The sequence below is a fragment of the Anabrus simplex genome, chromosome 7 (genome assembly GCF_040414725.1).
Source record: "Anabrus simplex isolate iqAnaSimp1 chromosome 7, ASM4041472v1, whole genome shotgun sequence".
Classification (NCBI taxonomy): domain Eukaryota; kingdom Metazoa; phylum Arthropoda; class Insecta; order Orthoptera; family Tettigoniidae; genus Anabrus; species Anabrus simplex.
The window spans coordinates 322,409,917-322,435,235 of NC_090271.1; the positions used below are offsets into that span (position 1 = coordinate 322,409,917).

The 25,319-nt window shown below is 39.6% G+C and overlaps 1 protein-coding gene across 1 annotated transcript in view; it reads left to right on the forward strand.

Annotated features, from left to right (window-relative positions):
• The window catches only part of smog (G-protein coupled receptor 158 smog), a 414,899-nt gene that overhangs the window by 174,403 nt on the left and 215,177 nt on the right, over positions 1–25,319 (forward strand). Inside the window, exon 3 of the mRNA XM_068228547.1 lies at positions 4,927–5,033. Coding sequence (XP_068084648.1) covers positions 4,927–5,033 — 107 coding nt within the window. The remainder of the gene's footprint in view (positions 1–4,926; positions 5,034–25,319) is intronic.

Here is a 25,319-nt window from a genome sequence, read left to right on the forward strand (position 1 = left end):
TTGGAATTCAAACAACACAAATACTGTAGCATCATGGGAACTATCGATTAAAATCGATATAAGTTCGAACAAGGTTAATCGATTGGGTAAAGTTGAATTTGATGCAATCCAGCAATATTATCTCCATAATGCTTGACGTTATATGACTAATTAATTTGTTAGAAGGGCCCACTGATTGAGGTTAGACTTGAAATACTTGAAATACTTCACTTCGAGACAAACTGCCTTTAATTATTAACATCGCTCATTTTATGCTTACTTGCGTGCCATCTACAGAACCTGTATATAACTATTTACACGTTATGAATGACCTCCAGCGCCATCTAAAAGAAGAGACTAAAACTACCTGAAGCTAGCTACAGATTGGAACCATAAGCCCCATTAGACTTTCACCCCCTGGTACTGTGTAAACATTAAAAGAAAAATTCTTCTCACTCCCACACCACAAATACTGTAATACAAACTACCAAATGTGCCCGTGCTTCACTACGGTATTCTACATTGTATACGATTTCTTCGTAAATTACTGTAAAGGCAGTGAATAAGATTATATTAACTTGCATTTACAAACGGACTTCACCATCAGACGCCTCGTTCAGTGTTCTACATGGTTGGTCCTATGACATTTTCTCGCATCTCCTATATTTATGGGTTAGATTCAGTTAGCCATTGAATGGGGGTGAAATTTGGTACAGTTTTCACGTACTACTTTCTTATTTGATACTCATGTGAAACTAAAATCATAACATTTGGCGAACGTATGGCCACTGGTCATGTCAATGTGCCTGCCCAATGTCATGATTGCATCTTTCCTATAAGTGTGACAAACGATAACATATACGTGTAAAAAGTACAAAAGTAACTAAAACTCGAGAAATACAGTTCTATTTAACGTATAAGGGACAGGGATACGACAAAAAATCACAGGCCCAAAGTTCTAGATCTCTCTAAATTGAAACGCGATTGTGCTTTCTGTTTTGTGATACGACTTTCCGTTTAGCCACCAATTATCCCGAAACAAAGGTCTGCGCCGTCGTTAAAATTGCATCCATATTTCGATATTTCCCGGGGCCAAAAGTTATACATTTGTATAGCTTAGAATATTTTCTCAAAGAAAAGAGTGTCGAGGTTTCGGCATTAGCACTCGTATACATGCGGAGTGATTAAGGAAGAAAATAACACAGTTAAGAAATTTGATATTAATAGAAAATAGGATTGTAACTGAGGACAGCCGGATAAGAAAAATATGTAAATACCAAGTGGATGTATTCCAAAATTAAAAGTCCTTCAATAAACTATGATGGTATGAGTTAAGGATATAAGAAAGCGATAGCAGAAGAGAAATTTAGACGCATGGATTCTTAGGTGAACTGATAAGAACATGACTAATGGTGTAATTACTTAACCTATTCGAGGACGCTTATAACTTCCAGTGATATTCCGCCAATATCCCGGAGAATGGCCGTTTGACATCTCTCTTGCTCTCTACGCAAGGAACAACCACGAATTTACTGGAATGATGAGGAAAATGGCAATATGTTACTTCCCTGCTGACAAGCAGTCAGAGACGTTGCCATGGTAACCTGTAGGTTCCTTGTTGGTCTGTCGGTCACTCAATGCAGAGCATGATACCCGGAGAAAATAGTAATTTTCTCCGTCATTTGAAGAGTAACATAAATTATGAACATAAGAAAAGTTGTTTATAATGAAGAGACGTTTTACATACGGTCCACGGAGTTTACAGAAAATCAATAGTATAAGAGAAAATGGAAGAAAACCGTTCTAGTTTTCCTATAAACCTCCCGTCTGTTCAAAGATTTTAAAATGATATGCATATCAAAACCTTTCCCGGAATAAGTATACACTAAATATGACGTTTGGTCGAGATCTATCCAGCTGTTTCGCCGTGATGGTGGAACAGACAAACAGGCACGAAAAATAAAAACCACCGTGTGTTGACCTAAAACGGACAAATATCTGAAAAACTGGCAAAACAAACGAAATTAACGAAATTACAGACAGCGGACCCCCTACAACTTTATTTATCTAGATACAGTACTTATTGAATTATGTTTTTTAAAGTTTCAATTTTATTCTGTTAATTAACCATGTGAGTGTGCTTTCTAAAACTTACAGGTATTACATTTTTGAAAAATCGAATTGTGCGACTATAGCATATAACGAGCGTTAATTGATGGTCCCTTCCGTGTCGCTATAACCGCTTTCGACTGTATATTGATACAAACACACAGAATCCCAGTCTTCGAGCCAGAGGAATGGTCTGCACGCGTCTAAAATCGAATCCAGGACTCTTTGAACCATTCGGTCAACAGGCCCGAATATATTTTAAGTGTATGTAGTACTTAAATGAATTAAGCCTACAGTGAATCAGATAGAATCTTATGACTGTGTTGATCACAGCGTCGGATCCACAGGGAGTACCTTTTGCAATGAAGTTCGACGGTGTCTTTGTAGCTCAGAGAACAGAGTGATTCCCCAGACGGGAAGAGATGTATGCTTCGATCTGAAATCGTACAAGTATTCAATGTGCTATACGTGACATAATAGCTGTGAAACTTCATTCGAAATTTGTATGATCTTGAGGCTAATAATAATAATATCAATAATAATAATGAAATTAAATGGATTATGGCTTTTAGTGCCGGGAGTGTCCGACGATATGTTCGGCTTGCCAGACGCAGGTTTTTGATTTGACTCCCTAGGTGACCTGCGCGTCATGATGAGGATGAAATGATGATGATGATGATGATGATGATGATGACGACGACACATACAGTACATCCAGCCCCCGTGCCAGAGAAATTAACCAATGGTGGTTAAAATTCGCAACCCTGCCGGGAATCGAACCCGGGACCCCTGAGATCAAAGGCCAACACGCTAACCATTTAGCCATGGAGCCGATAATAATAATAATAATAATAATAATAATAATAATAATAATAATAATAATAATAATAATAATGGTCTGTTTGATATACTTAGAGAATATGGCACTGACAACAAAATAATCACGTAAATTCAAGAAAATTCAGCAACACAACCTCTAAAGTGAGATTCATGCGCAAAATCTTTGTCCCTTTTGAAATAGGAACAGGCGTTAGATAAGTTGATGTGTTATCCCCGCTCCTGTTCAATCTAGTTCTAGACAACGTAATTAAAACATGCGAGAGAGAAGTACCTGGAATAGATATGGGAATAAAACTAAATGGATCAACATAAAATATATTGCCTTTGCTGACGACCTGACAATAATTACTCCAGCACCTGGGGAAGCCGGACACGCCATGGACAAGCTCCACGAGATTGCCATCAAAACTGGCCTCCATATTAATCTTACGGAAAAATGGAGTACATGGACTCTAAGAGCCCAAACCTGACATCACTTGTAAAAAAAGTATGGCAACACCACATAAGTTAAACAGTTTAAGTGAGATCATTGGGATCACTGGCACTGGAAGAGCAGCCAATAAAACCCGCACAAAGCCTATGCAATCATCTGGAATTTCTATAATTTAAAAAATCCCTTTGTACCAAAATGAAACTTCGATATTACCACACTGTTGTCCTCTGAGGCATTTTACGCAGTCGGGACATCAACACTAAACCTTTAACATCAAACATGTCGAGAAAACTGAACGTCAGACACTGAGGAAAATATTCGGACGCAAGTTTCAAAATGGTATCTGGATGCTGAAAGGCTCGAAAGAACTCCGTTCATCAACTTCAGTCGTATACAAAACACGTACGAAATTCTAGTGACATTTATCACGAACGCATAACTCACCACTGACCATGAAAATCTTTTTCGTTATCAACGAAACACGGCAAACCTAAGTACGCTGGCTTGTAGACACACAAAAAGATCTCATAGAAGTCAATATTGACCCACTAACAACGAGGATTATATACAGGCGAAAGATAAACACAGATAAGTTAGCACGCAAGAAACCTGAAGCTAACGAACGCTTGGGCACAAAAGACGGCTGGTCATAGTAAAAGGATGAGGAAGTTTTGGGAAAACAGGAGAAACAGGAAGAACAGAGTGAAAAATACCAACGCTGTATAATTGTTCTACATGCTCTTTGTCCGGCTCCATGGCTAAACGGTTAGCGGGCTGGCCTTTGGTCCAGAAAGTCTCGGCTCGATTCCTACCAGGATCGGGAATTTTAACCACGACTGGCTAATTCTTATGGTCCAGAGGCTGGGTGTTTGAGTTTGTCTCAACAAACTCCCCTTCATAAGCGCACAAGACAATACACTACGTCCACCATGGAAACACTGAATACGTCCCTCCACATGAGGCTCCGTGTCAGGAAGAGCACGCGGCCGTAAAACACATAAGCAATACAGTTTGCACCCGCGACCCCACCGGGTTGTGGGAAAAGCGTGTAAAGAAGAAGCAGAAGAAGAAGTTAATATCAGTGTATACAAACTTTAAGTGCCTACTTTTTGGTGCCTTTTTAACATTTAATGCCTATTTAGGCTGCCTAAAACAGGAGTTTGATGCCTAAATGCCCTCGGATTAGTTATAAGTTTGTATTGCCTGTGATTTCAAACTTGCCTACTTCCTTGGTCAGAGTAAGGGCCTTTGGTTCTGAAGGTCACATACTCATTTCCCGGTCAATTCACGTCTTTATGCGTTTCTGGATAATTCTTCCGGCTCGCAGACTGGGTATTTGTGTTTCTTAATACACATCTCTTTATCTGCATACCATATACTTCACTACCATTTGAATACACCCTCCACATAGAGACGTAAAACTATGCTAACATCTGCTTTCAGGCGTATTCCACCTTCAGTATTTTCAGTTGAAGGAATTCTTCAAAGGATCGTAATATGGAAATACTAATCATTACAGATCCATATTTAAAATAATGTAAGGTTCGTACTTTCTTTGTTTTCAGTGCATCCCTGCGGACGGCTCGGGACAGAGGGCGGGTTACACCTGTGTGTGTCGACCAGGCTACTGGCGTGATCCAGAAATCAGAAGAGGAATTGGGGACCCACATAGGTAAGTAACAGTTCGGTCTCGTACCACAAAGTTCTTGTTTTATTGGCACAGACCCTGTCCCTGTGATTTGAATGCAAGCGTTCTTGTCACGGTAAAGTGCTCTAATGATTGTATTAGTAGAAAATTATGTTTCATTAGTTTCCTGAACAGTATATTTGATTTTCGTGTATAAGGTAAAACTCTTCAAAGAGTAAGTGGAAGGATTTCAGTGACGACGAGATGATAGGGGCAGTATATTTGTTGCTTCACTATGAACCATATCATGTTTCTTTTGAAATAGAGAAACTTCCTGAAGGATAAGAAGAGTGCATTAAGAAGGATGGTATTCAATTGGAAAAATTGCACCATACACTGTCGGATCAAATGTATCCGTACAGCCCTGTGTACACGTAGACTAGAGCCTAGATGTCTCTACGACTGCCGCTGCTGGCATAAAGAGTGACTACATTTTTAAAGTTGTTATTATTAACAAATACATCGCAGTTGGAAAATAAAGTATAGTTAAAAAATAATTATCCAGCAACAACAGCAACTAGGTATAAGAGTACAACAAGCAATTCCATGGAAATAAAATATTACAAGAAAAATATACTAGTTTTGTATTCTAAAACCAGCATTTATAATATGCAATTTCACACATAACCAGTGGCAGTTCGTGCATGAAGCGCTTTTATGCGGCGCTCCGCCATCTTTTCAAAAACAAAATTAACGTCATTTCACTCTGAAATTGATTACATAAAGGGACGGTCAAATGTAGCGAAGTCGAAGTTAAGTGGTGTGTTATTCATTAGACAATGTTATCTTTATTATTTCGGGGTGTATTTTTTATTCTTATACTTATTTTCTAGAGAGACGCGGGTGTGAAGGGTTGTGAAGTGCACGGATACCGAAATTTTAATTGAGGTCGCTACCCCCTTTGGGGAGGGGGGTTCCTTACTGTTATAGATTGGCAATATTGTTCACTGCTATGAGATACGTAGAGAATAGGTGCAGCAGGAGAGCTTAGCGACTTCGAAAGTGGTTGGTTTTATTATACAGTCTTCCTGCAACAGCTGTAAGTTGCCGAAGCACAAAGACTACCTTAACAGCAATAATGGATACAGCAGATAATGAGATCGTATGAGGTTATGGGTAGGCAGAGGAGTGAGGCACGTGAAATATTTATCTGAGGTCCTCAAGCATGGTTCTTGAAGATCATGATGGAGTTGTTGAGTGTGGTAATGGCGATGTTATAGATGAAAACTTTATGCAGCCCAAATTTATTACAAAAGTTAAGAATCAATTTAGGTATGGTTCCTCGAGCACCTAACAAGAAACCGATTAAAGAGATGGATGAGAACTTATAATTTTGCTTATAGAAGTCCACCGTTTCTTCATAAATTCTTTTTTTTCCCCACATCGAGCTCTTCTGGCTGGTTCCAGATCTAATTATTGGATCAATGATAAAACATTTCTGTCGGGGACATGATTCTGAAGTACAAACACGAAGACGCATCCTCAACAAAACCACGGCTGCGTAGATCCCCTGTTTTGACCGACAGGGACCATCGAACCCTGAAGAAGGTATTACGAGATCATCGCATGACCGTGTGATACCATCACCCGTGAATTCCGCACTGCCACTAACTGTGCACGAGGATATACGAGGAGTGGAGTTATCGTAAAGTATCAGACACAGTAACTCACTCTTCCGTAGCTACGGTTGCACGTTGCTGGTTCTTTGTCGTTACGTCATTCACCTTATTTCCTTTCGGACAAGGTCATATTCAAATTCCAGCCGAATGTTGTAAATCGCTTCTTCCTGCATAACCGGGCTGAGTGGCTCAGACGGTTGAGGCGCTGGCCTTCTGACCCCAACTTGGCAGTTTCGATTCTGGCTCAGACCGGTTGCATTTGAAGGTGCTCAAATATGTCAGCCTCGTGTAGGTCGACTTACTGACACGTAAAAGAACTCATGCGAGACTAAATTCTGGCACCTCGGCGTAACATGATTATCTTCCAGCATATAGAATACTTGTGACTTCTTGGAAGACATTTTCAAATGTCTTCAAGTTCTTTAAAATGGCCTTCATCACCTGACAATGCTTGCCGTGATAAGGTAACAGACAGAAAGAAACATTACTTCGTGAGAAACAAGACCAGTTCCTTGAAATCTTAAACCAAGAGTAGGCTTTTATTACAAGGGGAAGGCTCGGCAAGCAGTGTTCTGGAGCGTGAGACATTGGGTCGGAGGATACAACTGGGGAGTATGGCCAGTACCTCGCCCAGGCGGCCTCACCTGCTATGCTGAACAGGGGCCTTGATGGGGGATGGGAAGGTTGGAAGGGACAGGCAAAGAAGAGGGAAGGAAGCGGCCGTGGCCTTAAGTTAGGTACCTTCCCGGCATTTGCCTGGAGGAGAAGCGGGAAACCTCTTCCAGGATGGCTGCGGTGGGAATTGATCCAGGACACTGCCCTTGAGATGGTAGAGGTGGGATCACTCGCTGAGTCCGAGGAAAAACCAACCCTGGAGGGTAAGCACATTAAGAAAGAAAGAAAGAAAGAAAGAAAGAACAGCGCAATTAATGACCACTGCCGTATTGCTTCGTTAAGGATGGTGTCCAATTTATCCTCATTTGTGTCTAGCAAAGACATCAAAGTGGCAGTGATTCGGGGAACAGCTCATCCTGATCATGTTTGAGAAAGGTGAAAAAAAGAGCGGTTTTTGAGGCTTTCGTTTGATTTAATTAATTTTCGACAATATGAGTGAATTCCCACTAAGAAAGTGAGAGGGACAAATTTTTCATTTGATAGAGCCCTCTTACTTAATATAGTTGAGGGATACTTGCATTGAGAATAAAAAACGGATACCATGTGGGCAAAATTACAAAAGAGTAAATAACCATGCTGCGGAGAGGTTGAAGTTTTGTCACGTTGACTTATTAATTCTAAAATGTCTGGGTTTACATGGACATTAATACGCGAGAGATAAGTATGTATTTCAAGATTTGATTGATATAAATTAACTCAATTAATTAATTGTGTCAAGACCAATTACTAAATGGTGAAAGTCTCATAGAGTTTTGATACTCAAAATAAAATGAATATGTTGATCACAGCGTTCTAAAATCGGAATTAAATCTTGAAATTAGGTTATGTATGAGAATAATGACTACGCAAAACAAAATAGTACGTCACACAAAACGCACTTTCTACGTGAACTTGAATTTATTTATCATTGAAACGATTAATCTTGTGTATTTAATGAAATAAAAGCATCCTTGAGTTTAAAGATGCAGGCACTGATTGGAGAATCAGTGCTTGATCAGCATGAATTTGTTGGTCAAATCTGATGGGAGACTGATCGTCGATCAAACACTGATTTCTGATTCTGTTTCTGTTTCCGCAGCTCACATAGGATGATTGTCAAACCTACACTGACTGCCAACCAAACTCTAGTCAAACTTTGATTGACTTTTCTGCAACCGGCCTTAAGACTTGTAACTAACTAAATAAACGAAATTCCACATACCGGTTTATAAATGGTATTGCAGTGCTTAAAAGTCTAATTCCATAACATGTAACATTTATAAGGAAAATGTGCATCGTTACCATATTCATGTCCTTGTGGCAGTAAAATAAGAGTATATTTTAAGAACATAGAGTATAGAAACAGATGTTTAAACCCCTTATCTTCCTTGAACACACGAAGTGTAGCGAACTAGCTTGTAATTAATGTCATGGAATATTGCTTGCGTCAGGGGAGGACGTGATTTCCGCATCTTGGTCCGTCTGTTCTCGCAGGTTGTGTTTAGATTGGGTGTTAGAATGACCAGATACGTGGCTGAATGGTCTGCGTAGTGGCATTTGGTTCGAAAGGATCCTGGGTTTTCTTCCCGTGAATTTTAATCGTGTCTAGTTAATTCCTCTGAGGGTTTGTGAATATCTTATCGCAATACGTTACAATAAACCGGGCGAGTTGATCGTGCGGTTAAGGACGCGCAACTTTGAGGTTGTTTTTTGCCGTGTTAGAACAGAAGGTGAATTTCTTTACGTTTCTCAGAGTACTTTGCCCTGCGTCTTCAGAAGAATATCTCGTCTGTTCACAAGCAAGACTCCTCTAGTAATGAAGGTTTGAATGTATTAATGTTTTTTCGTTGGTCTATAGTGAATGGTACCCTTGTTCGTCACTAGATGGTTCGCTGTGCGCTAGCCTCCTGAGTACGAGATGAACGCACCATCTTAGCTCTAGGCTATGTGCCGGGAGTCGTACCCAGGCCTCCGGGACTGGCAGCTTATCACACTAACCACTACATCACAGAGGCGGATTCAGTTATTATTCTGCTTCATAATAATATTGATCGTAGAACAGTTCATCATGTGGCGCCCCTAAAAAGGCAATGCCTTTTATTTTGTACTTCATTACTCATGACAAGCATGTTGTTCGGCACATTTTGAACAAACGCAGCGCTGAACACATTGCGTCAGGGGAGGAAGTGATTTCTGCATCTTGGTCCGAAAGAATATATACATGTGCTGGCTTTTACCTTCATTATGATTAGGCAGAGATTCAGAAACCAGGTGTTGGATTGCAAGATTTTCCCAGGAGCAGACGTACACTCTGAACACAACCTGTTGGTCATGAAATGCCATCTGAAATTGAAGAAGTTAAAGAAAGGAAGGAATACAAGGAGATGGTATCTAGACAAGTTGAAAGAGAAGAGTGTGAGGGATAGTTTCGAGGAACATGTAACACAAGGACTAAATGAAAAGGCTGAAGGAAACACAGTAAAGGAAGAATGGACAGTCATGAAGAATGAGATCAGTAAGGCTGCTGAAGAAAAGTTAGGAAGAAAGGAAAGATCAACCAAGAAACAATGGATAACTCAAAAGATACTAGACCTGATTGACGAACGACGAAAGTACAATAATGCAAAAGAAAAATGAGGAGGGTAGAAAGGAATACAGGCAAATAAAGAATGAAGTACCTGTAGATAGAAAGGAAAAATGGCTGAAAGAGAAGTGCAAGGATGTTGAAGGTTGTATGGTCCTAGGAAAGGTTGATGCTGCATACAGGAAAATCCAGGAAACCATTGGAGAAAGGAAATCTAGGTGTAGGAATATTAAGAGCTCAGATGTAAAACCACTTGTAGGGAAAGAAGACAAGTCAGAAAGATGTCAGCAACATATCCAACAGTTGTATGAAGGTAAAGAAGTAGATGATAGAGTTCTGGAACAAGAAGAGGCTGTTGATTTTGATGACATGAGAGACCTAATTTTGAGGTCAGAATTCTACAGAGCTTTGAGTGACCTAAGTAGGAACAAGACACCGGAAATTTATGACATACCCTCAGAATTACTGACTGCCTTAGGAGAATCCAGCATGGAGAGGTTGTTCAGTTTAATGTGTAAGGTGTATGATACAGGAGAAGAGCCATCCGATTTTCAACAGAATGTTGTTATACCTATTCCCAAGAAAGCCGGTGCTGACAAGTGTGAAAACTACCGCACCATTAGTTTAGTATCTCATGCCTGCAAACTTTTAACACGTATTGTTTACAGAAGAATGGAAAGAAAGTTGAAACTGAGTTGGCAGAAGGTCAATTTGACTTCAGAAGAAATGTGGGAACACGTGAAGCAATCCTGACAATACGTACGTCTGATCTTAGAGGATTGAATTAAGAAAGAGAATCCAACGTACATGGTTTCCGTAGAACTAGAAAAGGCATTCGATAATGTTGAATGAACCAAGCTGTTTGAGATTCTGAAGATGATAGAGATCAGATACCGAGAAAGGAGAATTATCTGCAATCTATACAAAAATCAGTCTGTAGTGATAAGAATCGAGGGCTGAAGAAGAGGCAGCAATCTAGAAAGGAGTGAGGCAAGGCTTCAGTTTGTCTCCTCTCTTTTTTAATGTTCACATAGAACAGACGATAAACGAAATCAAAGAGGAATCTGTAAAGTCCAAGTAGAGGAAACCAAAACCCTGAGATTTGCCGATGATATTGTTATTTTATCTGACTCTGCAAAAGATTTGGAGAAATTGCTGAATGGTATGGAGAGAGTCTTGCAGAAGAAATACAAAATGAAAATAAATAAGTCCAAAACAAAAGTAATGGAGTGCGGTCGAAAAAAGTCAGGTGATGCAGGAAATATTAGATTAGGAAATGAAGTCTTATAGGAAGTATATGAATATTGCTATTTGGGTAGTAAAATAACTAATGATGGCAGAAGTAAGGAGGACATAACATGCAGACTAGCACAAGCAAGGGAGGCCTTTCTTAAGAAAAGAAATTTGTTCATCTCGAACGTTGATATAGGAATTAGAAAGATGTTTTTGAAGACTTTCGTCAGGAACATGGCATTGTATGGAAGTGAAACATGGACGATAACTAGCTCGGAAAGAAAGAGAATAAAAGCTGTTGAAATGTGGTGTTACAGAAGAATGCTGAAGGCGAGTTGGGTACATCGAATCACGAATGAAGAGTTACTGAATCGAATTGGTGAGACGAGATCGATTTGGCTAAATTTGACCAGAAGAAGAGATGGAATGTTAGGGCACATCTTAAGTCACTCAGGACTTGTACAGATGGTTTTTGAGGGAAATGTAGGAGGTAAAAACGGTAGGGGTAGACTAAGATACGAACATGACAAACAGATTAAAGCAGATGCAGGATGTAGTAGTTATGTAGAAATGAAAATGTTAGCACAGGATAGGGGGCGTGGAGGCTGCATCAAACCAGTCTGTGGAATGATAACTCAAACAACAACAGCTGTTACCTGCGACTTTTCTGGTGTGAATGTCGTAATTTGAAAAAGTAGTCAATTTTCGCTATTGCACTCACAATCAGACATTTTTGAAAATTCCAAAGGTATCTGGAGAAATTGCTGAATGGTAATGGACAGAGTCTTGGAGAAGGAATGCAAGATGAAAATAATTAAGTCCAAAACAAAAGTAATGGAGTGCGGTCGAACACCAAAAAGTTGAGTTTGATTCACCCCAGTACCTATCTGCAAACCACGTTTTTGGTATTGCCTTTTGGGGCTAAGATTCAATTTTTGAGATATAAGTATCCCCCATATAAATAATTCAAACTCTTTTTCAGACATTCCCCATCCACTTTAAGTGGATTTTCCAAAAAACAAATTTCTTTATTTTTAAAAGAGATTTGAAATACCAATTTTCACGTCTGTAACATCTATATATATAAAAGCAAGTCGGGCTGGAGCGATGTATATATAAATACTAGCAAATGTACCCGTGCTTCGCGACGGTATTCTAAATTGTATTCGAATATCGAAGTAAATACTGTACATGCAGTAAATTAGATTGTTTTAAAATCGCATCTCTTAGCGTTATCCGAGAAACAACATGGGGAGGTCCCCATACGCTGTTTCCAATGTAAAGTCTTTGTTACGGATTTGTGATGATAACGACAGGCTCACTTGCCTACTGCCATTCACAATCGAGTTGGGAAGTTTACATTATCATTGCAGGCCCCATTGCCTACTGCGCGGTCACAATCGATTCGGGGAGTTTTCGTTACAATGGCAGCCCCCTTTCCTACTTCCACACAGATAACAGTTGAGGAGTTTTTATTATAATGGCAGGCAACTACCCTACTATCAGTCGAAATTGAGTTGTGCAGTTATCATTATAATGTCAGGCCCCTTATCCTACTGCCAGCTAGCTTACTGCCAGTCACACCAAGATGGTGAGTTTCCATCAAAATAGCAGGCCACTATGCCTAATGCCAGTCACATTTTAGAAGAGGACATTTGTTTATAATTGCGAGCACCATTGCCTACTGCCAAACACAATCGGGTAGGGGAGTTTTAAAGAAAACTGCATGCTCCCTTGCCTTCTGCAAGTCAAATCGAGAACTGAATTATTCATTACAATGGTAGGCCTTCCTTACTAATGCCCGTTACACAGGAGTTGGAGAAGGACCCCATTCCTACTGCCAGTCAAAGTCGGTAAGGGGAGTACTGATTACAATAGCAGACACACCCTTTCTCGGTCGCTACAAATCGACATCAGGGAATATATATAGATCGACATACGAAAGTATATACTTGTTTACAATATTGCAGACCTTCATTTACAGATAACTGCTGGTAAACGTACGTCATATCGAAAAAGCATTGTACCATAAGACGCCGGATTTACTGGCCTAAATGGCTGGTCCTATGATATCTCATCTATGCTTGGGTCAGATTGAGTTAGAAACGTTGAACAGGGTAAAGTTCTTGTAAGATTATCTCACATTGCATTACTTTTCAGATAATTATGTGACAGCTACATACATAGCATTTGGCTCACATATGGCTACTGGGTGGGCCAATTTTCGTGAAAAGTTTGATGTTTCTATATTCCTTATAAGTGATTGAACATATGAATTACGCATGTGAAAAGTCCAAATTTACTTAACATCGATTAACAGAGAAAAATCAAACGTAAAAGGGATACAGATACGACAGAAAGTTCATAACACCAAGGTTGTAGATCATTCCAAATTGAACGGAGATTGTGCAATCCGTTATGTGATAGGAATTCCCGAAGGTCTGCACCATCATTAAAATTGTCTCCATATTTCGATATTCCTCGGGGATAAAAAGCGAAAAATTTAAAGATCTTGGTAGTTTTCAGTCCGTTACAGGCTAAAACGTATAATTTTGTCAAATTTCCATTTTCTTTTTCGTCTGGCAGATAATGCCGTAATCTATATTTTTGGCGAGGAGGGTAAAAATTAGGACTTTCAGGAAACTAAATCAAAAAATATGCAATTGGCCATTATTACCCCTTAAAAGGGTAGCTGTGCGAAAATTTCGCCAAAATAGTCAATGTACAGGCACACAGTCGTTACGATTTTATTTATATAGATAGAAAAGGAATCTGCTCCACGTACAACACCTTTTGGGCTATGTCCGCTAGCCTTAACCTGCAAAACAGACCTTTCAAAATATATCCCTTATTAATCCTCCTGACGAAAAACTGCACATGAAAAAACGTTTTAGAGATGGAATTCCATCATGTTTGGTCGATTTCTAGTCAGGTTGGTCTTGTACTGTATATATTTTGGAAGAATCACCATTTCAGTTCCCCATAAACCACCAATCCATTCCGGAAACATGAAACATGAAACCTACCTTTGGACTGGTTGATGCTAAATATAAAGTTTGGTTCGAATATCTTCAGTAGTTTTCAAGTTGTAAGAAATACGATTTACACGCACGCGCTCTTGAGTTAAGTCCGATGATATCTCCCTTTTTAATCATCGTATCGAAATGAAGCAATGAGAAAAAAGGTTTAGATGCATTTCCATTAAGGCAGGTAGATTTCCATTAAGTTTGGTTGTGTATATTTTGTGGGAGTGCAAAATCACGGTTTCGGTTTCGTATAAACCCCCAGTTACTTCAGGGATTTAGAAACAATATTTGCCCTAAGACCTACCGAAGGACAGGTGGATTCTAAATATGAAGTTTGGTGGAAATATATCCAGTAGATTCTAGCACTCGCGTACATACGGAATAATTAAGGAAAAACTAATACAGTTAAGAAAGTTGAAATTAATAGAAAATGGATTATAACTAAGGAGCCGTAAACGACAAATATGTAAATCCCAAGTAAATGTATTGGAAAATCAAATGCCCCTCAATAAATTATGCTGGCGTGAGACGGATGTAATAAAGCGGTAACAGAGGAGAAATTTAGGCGCAGTGATTCTTAGTAAACAGATAAGAAGATGACTTATGGTGTTATTACTTAAGCTATTCGAGGGCGGTTATAACCTCAAACAATATTCCGCCAAAATCTCGCAGATAGGACGAGACCTGGAGACACTGGAAGGTATCAAATAGACTTCATTATGATTAGGCAGAGATTCAGAAACCAGGTGTTGGATTGCAAAACTTTCCCAGGAGCAGACGTGGACTCTGACCACAACTTGTTGGTCATGAAATGCCATCTGAAGTTGAAGAAATTGAAGAAACTGAAGAAAGGAAAGAATGCAAAAAGATGGGATCTAGACAAGTTGAAAGAAAAGAGTGTGATGGATTGTTTCAAGGAACATGTTGCACAAGGACTAAATGAAAAGGCCGAAGGAAACACAGTAGAGGAAGAGTGGAGAGTCATGAAAAATGAAGTCAGTAGGGCTGCTGAAGAAATGTTAGGAAGAAAGAAAAGATCAACTAAGAATCAGTGGATAACTCAGGAGATACTAGACCTGATTGATGAACGACGAAAATACAAGAATGCTAGAAATGAAGAGGGCAGAAAAGAATACAAGCGATTAAAGAATGAAGTGGATAGAAAGTGCAAGGTAGCTAAGGAAGAATGGCTGAAGGAGAAGTGCAAGGATGTCGAAGGCTGTATGGTCCTGGGAAAGGTAGATGCTGCATACAGGAAAATCAAGGAAACCTTTGGAGAAAGGAAATCTAGGAGCATGAATATTAAGAGCTCAGATGGAAAGCCACTTCTAGGGAAAGAAGACAAAGCAGAAAGATGGCAGGAGCATATCCAACAGTTGTATCAAGGTAACGATGTAGATAATTTCGTTCTGGAACATGAAGGGGCTGTTGATGCTGATGAAATGGGAGACCCAATTTTGAGGTCAGAGTTTGACAGAGCTGTGAGTGACCTAAATAGGAACAAGGCACCTGGAATTGATGATATTCCCTCTGAATTACTGACTGCCTTAGGAGAAACCAGCATGGTAAGGTTATTTCATTTAGTGTGCAAGATGTATGAGACAGGAGAAGTCCCATCCGATTTTCGGCAGAATGTTGTTATACCTATTCCCAAGAAAGCCGGTGCTGACAGGTGTGAAAACTACCGCACTATTAGTTTAGTATCTCATGCCTGCAAAATTTTAACACGTATTATTTACAGAAGAATGGAAAAACAAGTTGAAGCTGAGTTGGGGGAAGATCAATTTGGCTTCAGAAGAAATGTAGGAACACGTGAAGCAATCCTGACTTTACGTCTGATCTTAGAGGATCGAATCAAGAAGGACAAGCCCACGTACATGGCATTCGTAGATCTAGAAAAGGCATTCGATAATATTGATTGGACCAGGCTATTTATGATTCTGAAGATGATAGGGATCAGATACCGAGAACGAAGAATTATCTACAACCTGTATAAAAATCAGTCTGCAGTGATAAGAATCGAGGGCTTTGAAAAAGAAGCAGCAATCCAGAAAGGAGTGAGGCAAGGCTGCAGTTTGTCCCCTCTCCTTTTCAATGTTTACATAGAACAGGCAGTAAGGGAAATCAAAGAGAAATTTGGAAAGGGAATCACAGTCCAAGGAGAGGAAATCAAAACCTTGAGATTTGCGGATGATATTGTTATTTTATCTGAGACTGCTGAAGATCTCGAGAAGTTGCTGAGTGGTATGGATGAAGTCTTAGGTAAGGAGTACAAGATGAAAATAAATAAGTCCCAAACAAAAGTAATGGAGTGCAGTCGAACGAAGGCAGGTGATGTAGGAAATATTAGATTAGGAAACGAAGTCTTAAAGGAAGTAGATGAATATTGTTACTTGGGTAGTAAAATAACCAACGATGGCAGAAGTAAGGAGGACATAAAATGCAGACTAGCACAAGCAAGGAAGAGCTTTCTTAAGAAAAGAAATTTACTCACTTCAAACATTGATATCGGAATTAGAAAGATGTTTTTGAAGACTTTCGTGTGGAGCGTGGCATTGTATGGAAGTGAATCATGGACGATAACTAGCTCAGAAAGAAAGAGAATAGAAGCTTTTGAAATGTGGTGTTACAGAAGAATGCTGAAGGTGAGATGGATAGATCGAATCACGAATGAAGAGATACTGAATCAAATTGGTGAGAGGAGATCGATTTGGCTAAATTTGACGAGAGGAAGAGATAGAATGATAGGACACATCTTAAGACACCCAGGACTTGTTCAGTTGGTTTTTGAAGGAAGTATAGGTGGCAAGAATGGTAGGGGTAGACCAAGGTATGAATATGACAAACAGATTAGAGCAGATGTAGGATGCAATAGTTACGTAGAAATGAAAAAGTTAGCACAGGATAGGGTGGCATGGAGAGCTGCATCAAACCAGTCTATGGACTGATGACTCAAACACACAGGCCGATTGACGCCTCTCTTGCCTTCTACCCAAGAAACAACCACGAATTTAAAAGCATGATGAGTAAAATGGCAATACGTCACTTCTCTGCTGGCAAGCAGTCAGAGACGTTGCCATGGTAACCTGTAGGTTCATCTCTGTCTCTCGGTCACCCAATGCAGAGCATGATACGCGCATAAAATAGTAAATTTCTCCGTCATGTGAAGAGTAAGGTAAATTATGAACATAACGAAAGTTGTTTATAATGAAGAGACATTTCATGTACGGTCCACGGAGTTTACAGAAAATCAATAGTATAAGAGAAAATGGAGGAAAACCGTTCAGGTTTTCCCATAAACCCCCCGTCTATTCAAAGATTTTCAAATAATATGCATATCGAAACCTTCCCCGGGATGTGTATATTCTAAATATGAAGTTTGGTTGAGATCTACCCAGCCGTTTTGACGTGGTGGTGGAACAGACAGACAGACAGACAGACAGACAGACAGACAGACAAACAGACATAAAAAGTAAAAACCACCGATTCTGTCTTTAGTTGACCCAAAACGGATAAATATCTGAAAAATTGCCAAAACAAACGAAATTACAGACAGCGGACCCCCTACAACTTTATTTATATAGATGAGGGATAAGCATGAGCACGTTGAAAAGTGCAGACTTCCACTTCGAGATTCATAAATCCTAAACGGTGCATGATACTAACAAACGGTTTGCGCCATCAGGCGCCTCATTTATTGCTCTACATGTTACTTTATATACCATTTCCTCGTATCTCCCCTATTTAGTGGGTAAATTGAGTTCAATATTTGAATAGGGTGAAATTTGGGTACATTTGTAACATTTTACATTACTTTTTGCTTACTTACGTATAAGCTAGAATCATGAAATGTGGTCCACATATGGCCCTTCAGTGTGCCAATGTGCGAACCCAACTTGATGATCCTATCGTTCATATAAGTGTGTCAAACAATGAAATCTACTTGCAAAAATCACCAAATTTACAAACAATCCAGAAATACGGCCAAATCTAACGTATAAGACAGAGAGATACGACAAAATGTCATAGGACCAAAGTTGTAGATCACTCCGAATTGAAGCGAGATTGTGCCATCCGTTTTGTGATACGACTTACCGTTTAGCCAACAGATAGCTCAAAAGAATGTGTGCACAGTCATTAAAATTGCCTCCATATTTCTATATCCTTGGGGGGTAAAAAGTGAAAAATTTGCACTTCTTGGAATTTTTCCGTCGGGTAGGGACCAAAAGCTATAATTTTGCCAAATTTCAATTTTCTACCTCGTCTGGCTGGTTGTGCCGCCATCTTGATTTGGGGGGACGGGGGATAAAAATTAGGAAATTCCCGAAAATTTTTAAGCCCACGAAACCTATAGGTTGTCGTTTTGGATAAATTTGACGACTGCGTTCTTATGCTGAGACCAAAATTTGAGGCCCCACAGCGTGCCCCCTTGAGGGAATTTTGAGAATTTTCGATTTTTCTGGGGAACCTGGGGTCATCAGCTTCTCCCGTACCAAGTTTCAAATTTCTGAGATTTCTGGAAGTGCATCATTAATTCACGTCTTTTTTCATTGTTAAATATTTATATATACATCGCTCCAGACCGACTGCCGTTAAATGAAAATTACCTTCTTCGTTGTGAATTGCAGTAAACAAGTGGACTTGCCGTTATCATCGCAATTCCGCAAATCACACATTCATTGGAAACAACGTCTGTGGATTTAACAATACTGATTCTCGGATAAAGCCAAGACAAACCCAATTTAAAAATCTTATTCACTTCATGTGCACTAATTTACTTCGATATCCGTATACAATTTTGAGTACCATAGCGAAGCACGGGTACATTTGCTAGTTATCTATAAAAATAAAATCGCAACGACTGTGTGTGCCTGTACCCGTTTGAGGGGTAATAATGACCATCTGCCTATTTTTGGTGTAGTTTCCTGAAAGTCCTAATTTTTACCCCCCTCACCCAAAATCCACATTGTGGCATAATCTGCCAGACAAGCAAGAAAATAGAAATTTGGCAAAATTATACGTTTTAGCCTGTAACAGACGTAAAACACCCAAGATCTTTAAATTTTTCACTTTTTTTCCCCGAAGAATATCGAAATATGGAGGCAATTTTAATGATGGTGCAGACCTTCGTTTCAAGGTATTTCGTGGGATAAATGGGAAGTCCTTTCACGTAACGGATGGCACAATCTCCGTTCAATTTGGAGTGATCTTCAACCTTGGTCTAATGACTTTTTGTCGTATCTGTATCCCTTAATCTTTAGATTCGTCTCTATTTTTCGATTTTAAGTACATTTGGACTTTTTACATGCATAATTCATACTTTTAGCCACTTACAGGGAAGTTAGAATCATCAAACTCTACATGAACATTGGCCCACCCAGTACCCCCATGTCAGCCAAATGCTATGTCACATAATTATCCGAAAAATAATGCAATGTACGATAATCTTACACAAATTTCACCCTATTCAAAGTTTCTAAATCAGTCAATCAATCAATCAATCAATCAGTCAATCCTGATCTGCATTTAGGGCAGTCGCCCAGGTGGCAGATTCCCTATCTGTTGTTTTCCTAGCATTTTCTTAAATGATTCCAAAGAAATCCCTTCACTTATAATGCCAACGGTATTCTTCAGTGCATCACCTGTCACTCTCACTTCCAAACAAAACTGGGTTCAGGAAGCACAAATGAGCACCCATTCCCATGAATATATCAAATTCTATCACTCTTTGTCTTATGAACCATCATATTCAAACTGTTTCACTCTCAGGCTTTTAGTTTTTACGTTAACACTGCTATGAATACAAAGCAGAATCTTAAAGTAATTAATCGTTGAAAATGTTTGAAATGGATTGTATTTTCCAAACAGTATTGCGATCGAGATTTCAACCGTATCTTAGGAACAATTCAACAATATCGTGATCATTATTAGAAGTAATAATATCCTTCAATAAAATCTGGACAGGCTTGGACTGCCTAACGACAATATAAGTATGCAAGAGGTCTTCCTTTCCACTAAATAATTGCCTTAGGTTTAAATAATCAGACATCGCACCCTGGTTTTCCTTCGCACGAGTGGACACTAAAATAAACCAGGGAGTTTGTCAAGTTAACGCGTATAACGTAGCGATTTCAGCATTTATCTAGAATTGGAACTTCTCATCTGCGATCGAAACTAAGATTTTGGGAACTTGAGGATTATATCCACCCTTTATCTACCGACACTGTTATGCTACTCGATAAGATGTACCAGAAATATAAATATTAAATGGATGAGGCTGTCAGGTGGAGACACGTTCCCTGTACGGTCCGCCCCCACTAGATATAAGATGCATATCCAATAATGTCCCCAGCGGAGGCGATAATGAGGTTCATCAACAAGCCGAGAACTCAGGTGCAGAGCTTTCCTTAGCAACTGTTAAGGTGAGTCTGACTTGAAGACGATCCGAGTTCTGACACGAGCCAGCAATGTTCTCTCGACTGAGGGGAGGAACCATGGCGTACAATATTGTACTACATGAATTCCCTCTTCCTTTGAGAGGTAATTCATTGCCTCGTGACAGAATTGCGCGTCGCATGTCTTGACTAGTTGGTGAATCTCTTCTTGTGGTTGATCGTCACGCTGAGTTGGGGGCGTGGTTGGGGCCCCCTGAGGGAGGGTGGGTGGTAGGGGCCTCCTGAAATACACCAGCTAACCATCGCGGATGAGCTCTGGGTGTTAACTGCATCATAAAATATGAAGGTAATGTACAATGTGTAGCCTTATAAAAACATGAAGATATGTCTGGAAGTGTGAATGTAATGTAGAATGTGCAGCAGTTATGTCCGGAAATGTGAATGTAATGTAGAATGTGCAGCAAATTAAAACAATACATTGACGTATGGTTGTCTCCTTATGTACGTATACAATAGCCGTGATCATTAAGAGTAAAAATATCCTTCAGTCAAAACTGGACAGTGTTGGACTGCCTAATAACCACAATTTAATTATCCGAGACGTCTTCGTTCGAATAAATCAATAATTGTCATATTCAACTAAGTGAAATGAAATAACTTTGAAATCCAAAGAATGACGAGATGCGAGAAAATATCATAGGACCAGCCATTTAGGCCGCTAAATACTTCGTCTTATGGTACAATCCTTTGTCGATATGACGTACCGTTTAGCAGAAGTTAATCTGTAAATGAAGGTCTGCAATATTTTAAACATTCATATACTTTCGTACCGGTATGTCGATCGATAAATATTCATTGATGTCGATTTGTAGCGATCGAGAAAGGGTGTGTCTGCTATTGTAATCAGTGCTCCTCACACCAACTTTGACTGGCAGTAGGAATGGAGTCCTTCTCCAACTCGTGTGTAACTGGCATTAGTAAGGAGGGCCTACCATTGTAATGAACATTTCACTTCTCGATTTGACTTGTAGAAGGCAAGGGAGGATACAATTTTGTTCAATACTCCCCTACTCGATTGTGTTTGGCTGTAGGCCAGGGTGCCCGCCATTATAAACAAATGTACCCATCTAAAATGTGACCACCATTAGCCGCAGTGGCCTGTTATTTTAATGGAAACTCATCAACTCTGTGTGACTGGCAGTAAGCTGGCTGGCAGAAGGAAAAAGGGCTTGTCATTATAATGATAACTGCACAACTCAATTTTGACTGGTTGTAGGGTAGTTGCCTTCCATTATAATAAAAGCTCCCCAACTGTTTTCTGCCTGGAAGTAGGAAAGGGGGCCTGAAATTGTAACGAAAACTTCCCAAATCTATTGTGACCGCGAGTAGGCAATGGGGCCTGCAATTATAATGTAATTTTTCCGACTCGATTGTGAATGGCAGTAGGCAAGTGAGTCTGCCGTTATCATTATAACTCCGCAACCCGCACTTTACACTGGAAACAGCGTATGGAGACTTCCCCATGCTATTTCTCGGATAACGCTAAGGGTCATGCAATTTTAAAACAATCTTATTTACTGCACGTATAGTATTTACTTCGATATCCGTATACAATGTAGAATACCGTAGCGAAGTACGGGTACATTTGCTAGTCTTAACTATTTGAGATTTAACTATTCTCATAATAATAATTCAATCCCTTTTTCGGTCCATCTCACCCCCTTCCCCCAAGTGTTCTTTTACGAAAACAAAATATGAATGCATCTTTATTGTTAAAAATTAAAAAATCCAATTTTCACGTCAGTAACATGTTACGTTCTCTAGATATAGTCATTTTAAAAATTAACCCTCTTTGTCACTCCTGTTCATCCGCCCTCAAATGGATTTTCCAAAAACAAAAAATTTGTTACTTTATTTTTAAAAAGAGATTCCAAATACCAATTTTCACGCCTCTAATATCTACATCTTTTGACATATGCTTATCCCCATAACGTATTCATCCCCTTTTTTCACCTTTTTCAACCCCTCCTCCTTCAGGGATTTTCCAAAAAATACGTGTTTACTTTGAAATGAAATTCCAAATACCAATTTTTACGTGTCTAAACTGTTAATTTTTTGAGATACAGATGTACTCATTTAAACAATTCCTCCTGCTTTTCACCCACTTAGCAACAATATATATCCAAAAATCCTCCCTTAGTGAGCAGCTACATTCTAATATAAATGTATTCCCAAAATGTGTTTTCTTTATATCCAGTACTTTTGGCTCGGCGATGGTGATTCAGTCAGTCACTCAGTCAGTCAGTCAGTCAGTCAGGACATATCATTTTATGTACAGTATATAGATTGCACATAGTACCATAGTTATGAACATGTAATGTGCACCCCTCCAATCAATGTGCACCCCTCCAATCTTACGTTGTCTGACAACTTCCAGGGCTAGCGCTCTCAACAGCTGTTTTTCATGCACGCGGAACCGTCATTCAGCTCGTGACCTTGACATACCTGCTTTACACTGAGGCCAATCCAACAAGGTTTACCCTAAGCTGAGACAATCCTCACGTTCAACGAGCACACAGCTCCGACAGCATTTTCAATGTATTGGTGTAACTACGGGGGATGCAACATGAGTGGGGGGCGGGGGGGGGGTAATGGGGGCAGCTAGTCCAGTTATTCAGCTCCCAGTCTGAGTACCTCAGGCACGATTATTGACGACTTCGGGTTGGAATTTTCAGTAAAATCTGTGAATGGTGGCAGGAGGAGTATCAAATCCATGCGACAAAATACTGAACTGATCCTGGGTTCTGGCTGCTCCGCAGACTACACATACAGTATCTAACAAATGTCTAAGACTACCAGCGAAAATCAGTTAATGAACACCTAGCCCTGCATTTATTGTACGAACTGGTCTGCAAAGTAGTTTGTGGCTTATTCATGTTGTTATATTGTACACATTATGAAAAACAACCGTTGAAATATCAAGTGAAGTATAAGAAAAACAATTTTTCAAAATCGTTGAGAACCTATAACAAATATCCCACTTTACTGCTACTAAAATATTTTCTGGTTTCCCATTTTACACCGGGCAAATGCTGGGGCGGTACCTTAATTAAGGCCACGGCAGCTTCCTTCCCATTCCTAGGCCTTTCCCGTCCCATCGTCGCCATAAGACCTATCTGTGTCGGTGCGACGTAAAGCAACTAGCAAAAAAACTACAAATATTTTAATTCCTCCCCTGAAAGAAGAGGTGGGCCTCTTAGACACTGACGCTGTCTCTCAGGCCGGAAGATTTGTTGCGGTGGAGGAGATGCTCGGAGAAGGTGAGGGGTTGGCGGCCGTGGCCTATACTAGGAACTGTCCCGGTATTCACCTTAGTACAGGAGAACGGAGTACAGAACAGCCGACGGTTGGGACGAGCCGTGAGGACCAGCCCTGTCCCGTTTCCCCAGTGCAGTCACGGGAGAGCCGTTTCCACCCCTCCTCTGCTCGGTTGACCGGTCAGACTGCAGAGCTGTTGGACTACGGACCAGCCGTGGCCACTTATGTGCCGAGACCCAGTCTGCATCTACCGACATATCCCACTTTTGAATGTAAAGACCATCTTGTTCATTAAACTGCAGAAGGTATATGATTACTTTATTGTTTTCTCAAGACCTATCCAATGGACATTGGTATCAAAGACAAAAGATTAGTGTCAATCTATCGTGTTAAGTTTTATAATCAATTATTTCAAGTTTATTTAACATAGGATCGTTTTTTCTAGGGATACTCTTTTTGAAATTCCGCATTTAAATAATAAAAAGTAACACCATATTAGAAATGCTTTAAAAATCTTTGGAATGAGCCGCGTCACCGAACTTGCACTCCTCACATAGTACAGGCTTCGCTCAACAGATGGCAGGTGTCGACATGTGTTGCAGATTGAGAATTATCGCTGACTGGAGTCTTATCATTGAGGCTACAGTCACCGTTCGATGTGGGAAGTGAGTGTCGTGAAAAATGTAGAAAGTAATGATCCTGTGATACTTTCATCTTTGGGCTTTAACGGAAATGTACACTCTATTGGACAGGTATTTAGAAGAAAATAAAGTAACCAAGTAAAGAAAGGCTTTTGTAAAATCCTTTTCTGGCGTGTACTAATTTACGGTTGTGAGAGCTGGACTATTGGAAAAAAGGTAAGAGATTCATTCGAAGCAACTGAAATGTAAATTGAGAGGAAAGGACATGCTGGACTGAAAAAAAAGAATACGAATCGAGATGTTGTAAAGGAAGTTAATAAACAACGGAGACTGATATGTGATACGGAGAGAAGGAAGATAAAATTTGTGGGTCATATCCTGAGACGTTGAGAAATTCCTATCTCCTTTACTAACTTTAAAAATATATAACTGCATTTAAATTGAAAAATATGAAAATTAATCATCATTAAATAAAATACACAATCGTCAGACCTTGTACTGACACTTACTTCCTACCTGCTTACTTACACATACGTTATTTGATGGGCGCCAGCTACCACTCAGTGCAGCAATAATTGAACGAGAATCTTCACTATCTCTAGGGTGTGGGATAATAAGCTTACTTTTGACAACATACCATATAAGTTCTGGGAAAAGAAGATTGGCGTTCGGTTCCTCCATTAAATTTGAGGTAAAGAAATTTTACTGTACAAATGAAAAGAAAGATTAATTTGATAGAACAAAATATATTCTTGAAATTGTATATAAAAATTAGTAAGTCTTGTTGCGATAAAACAGATG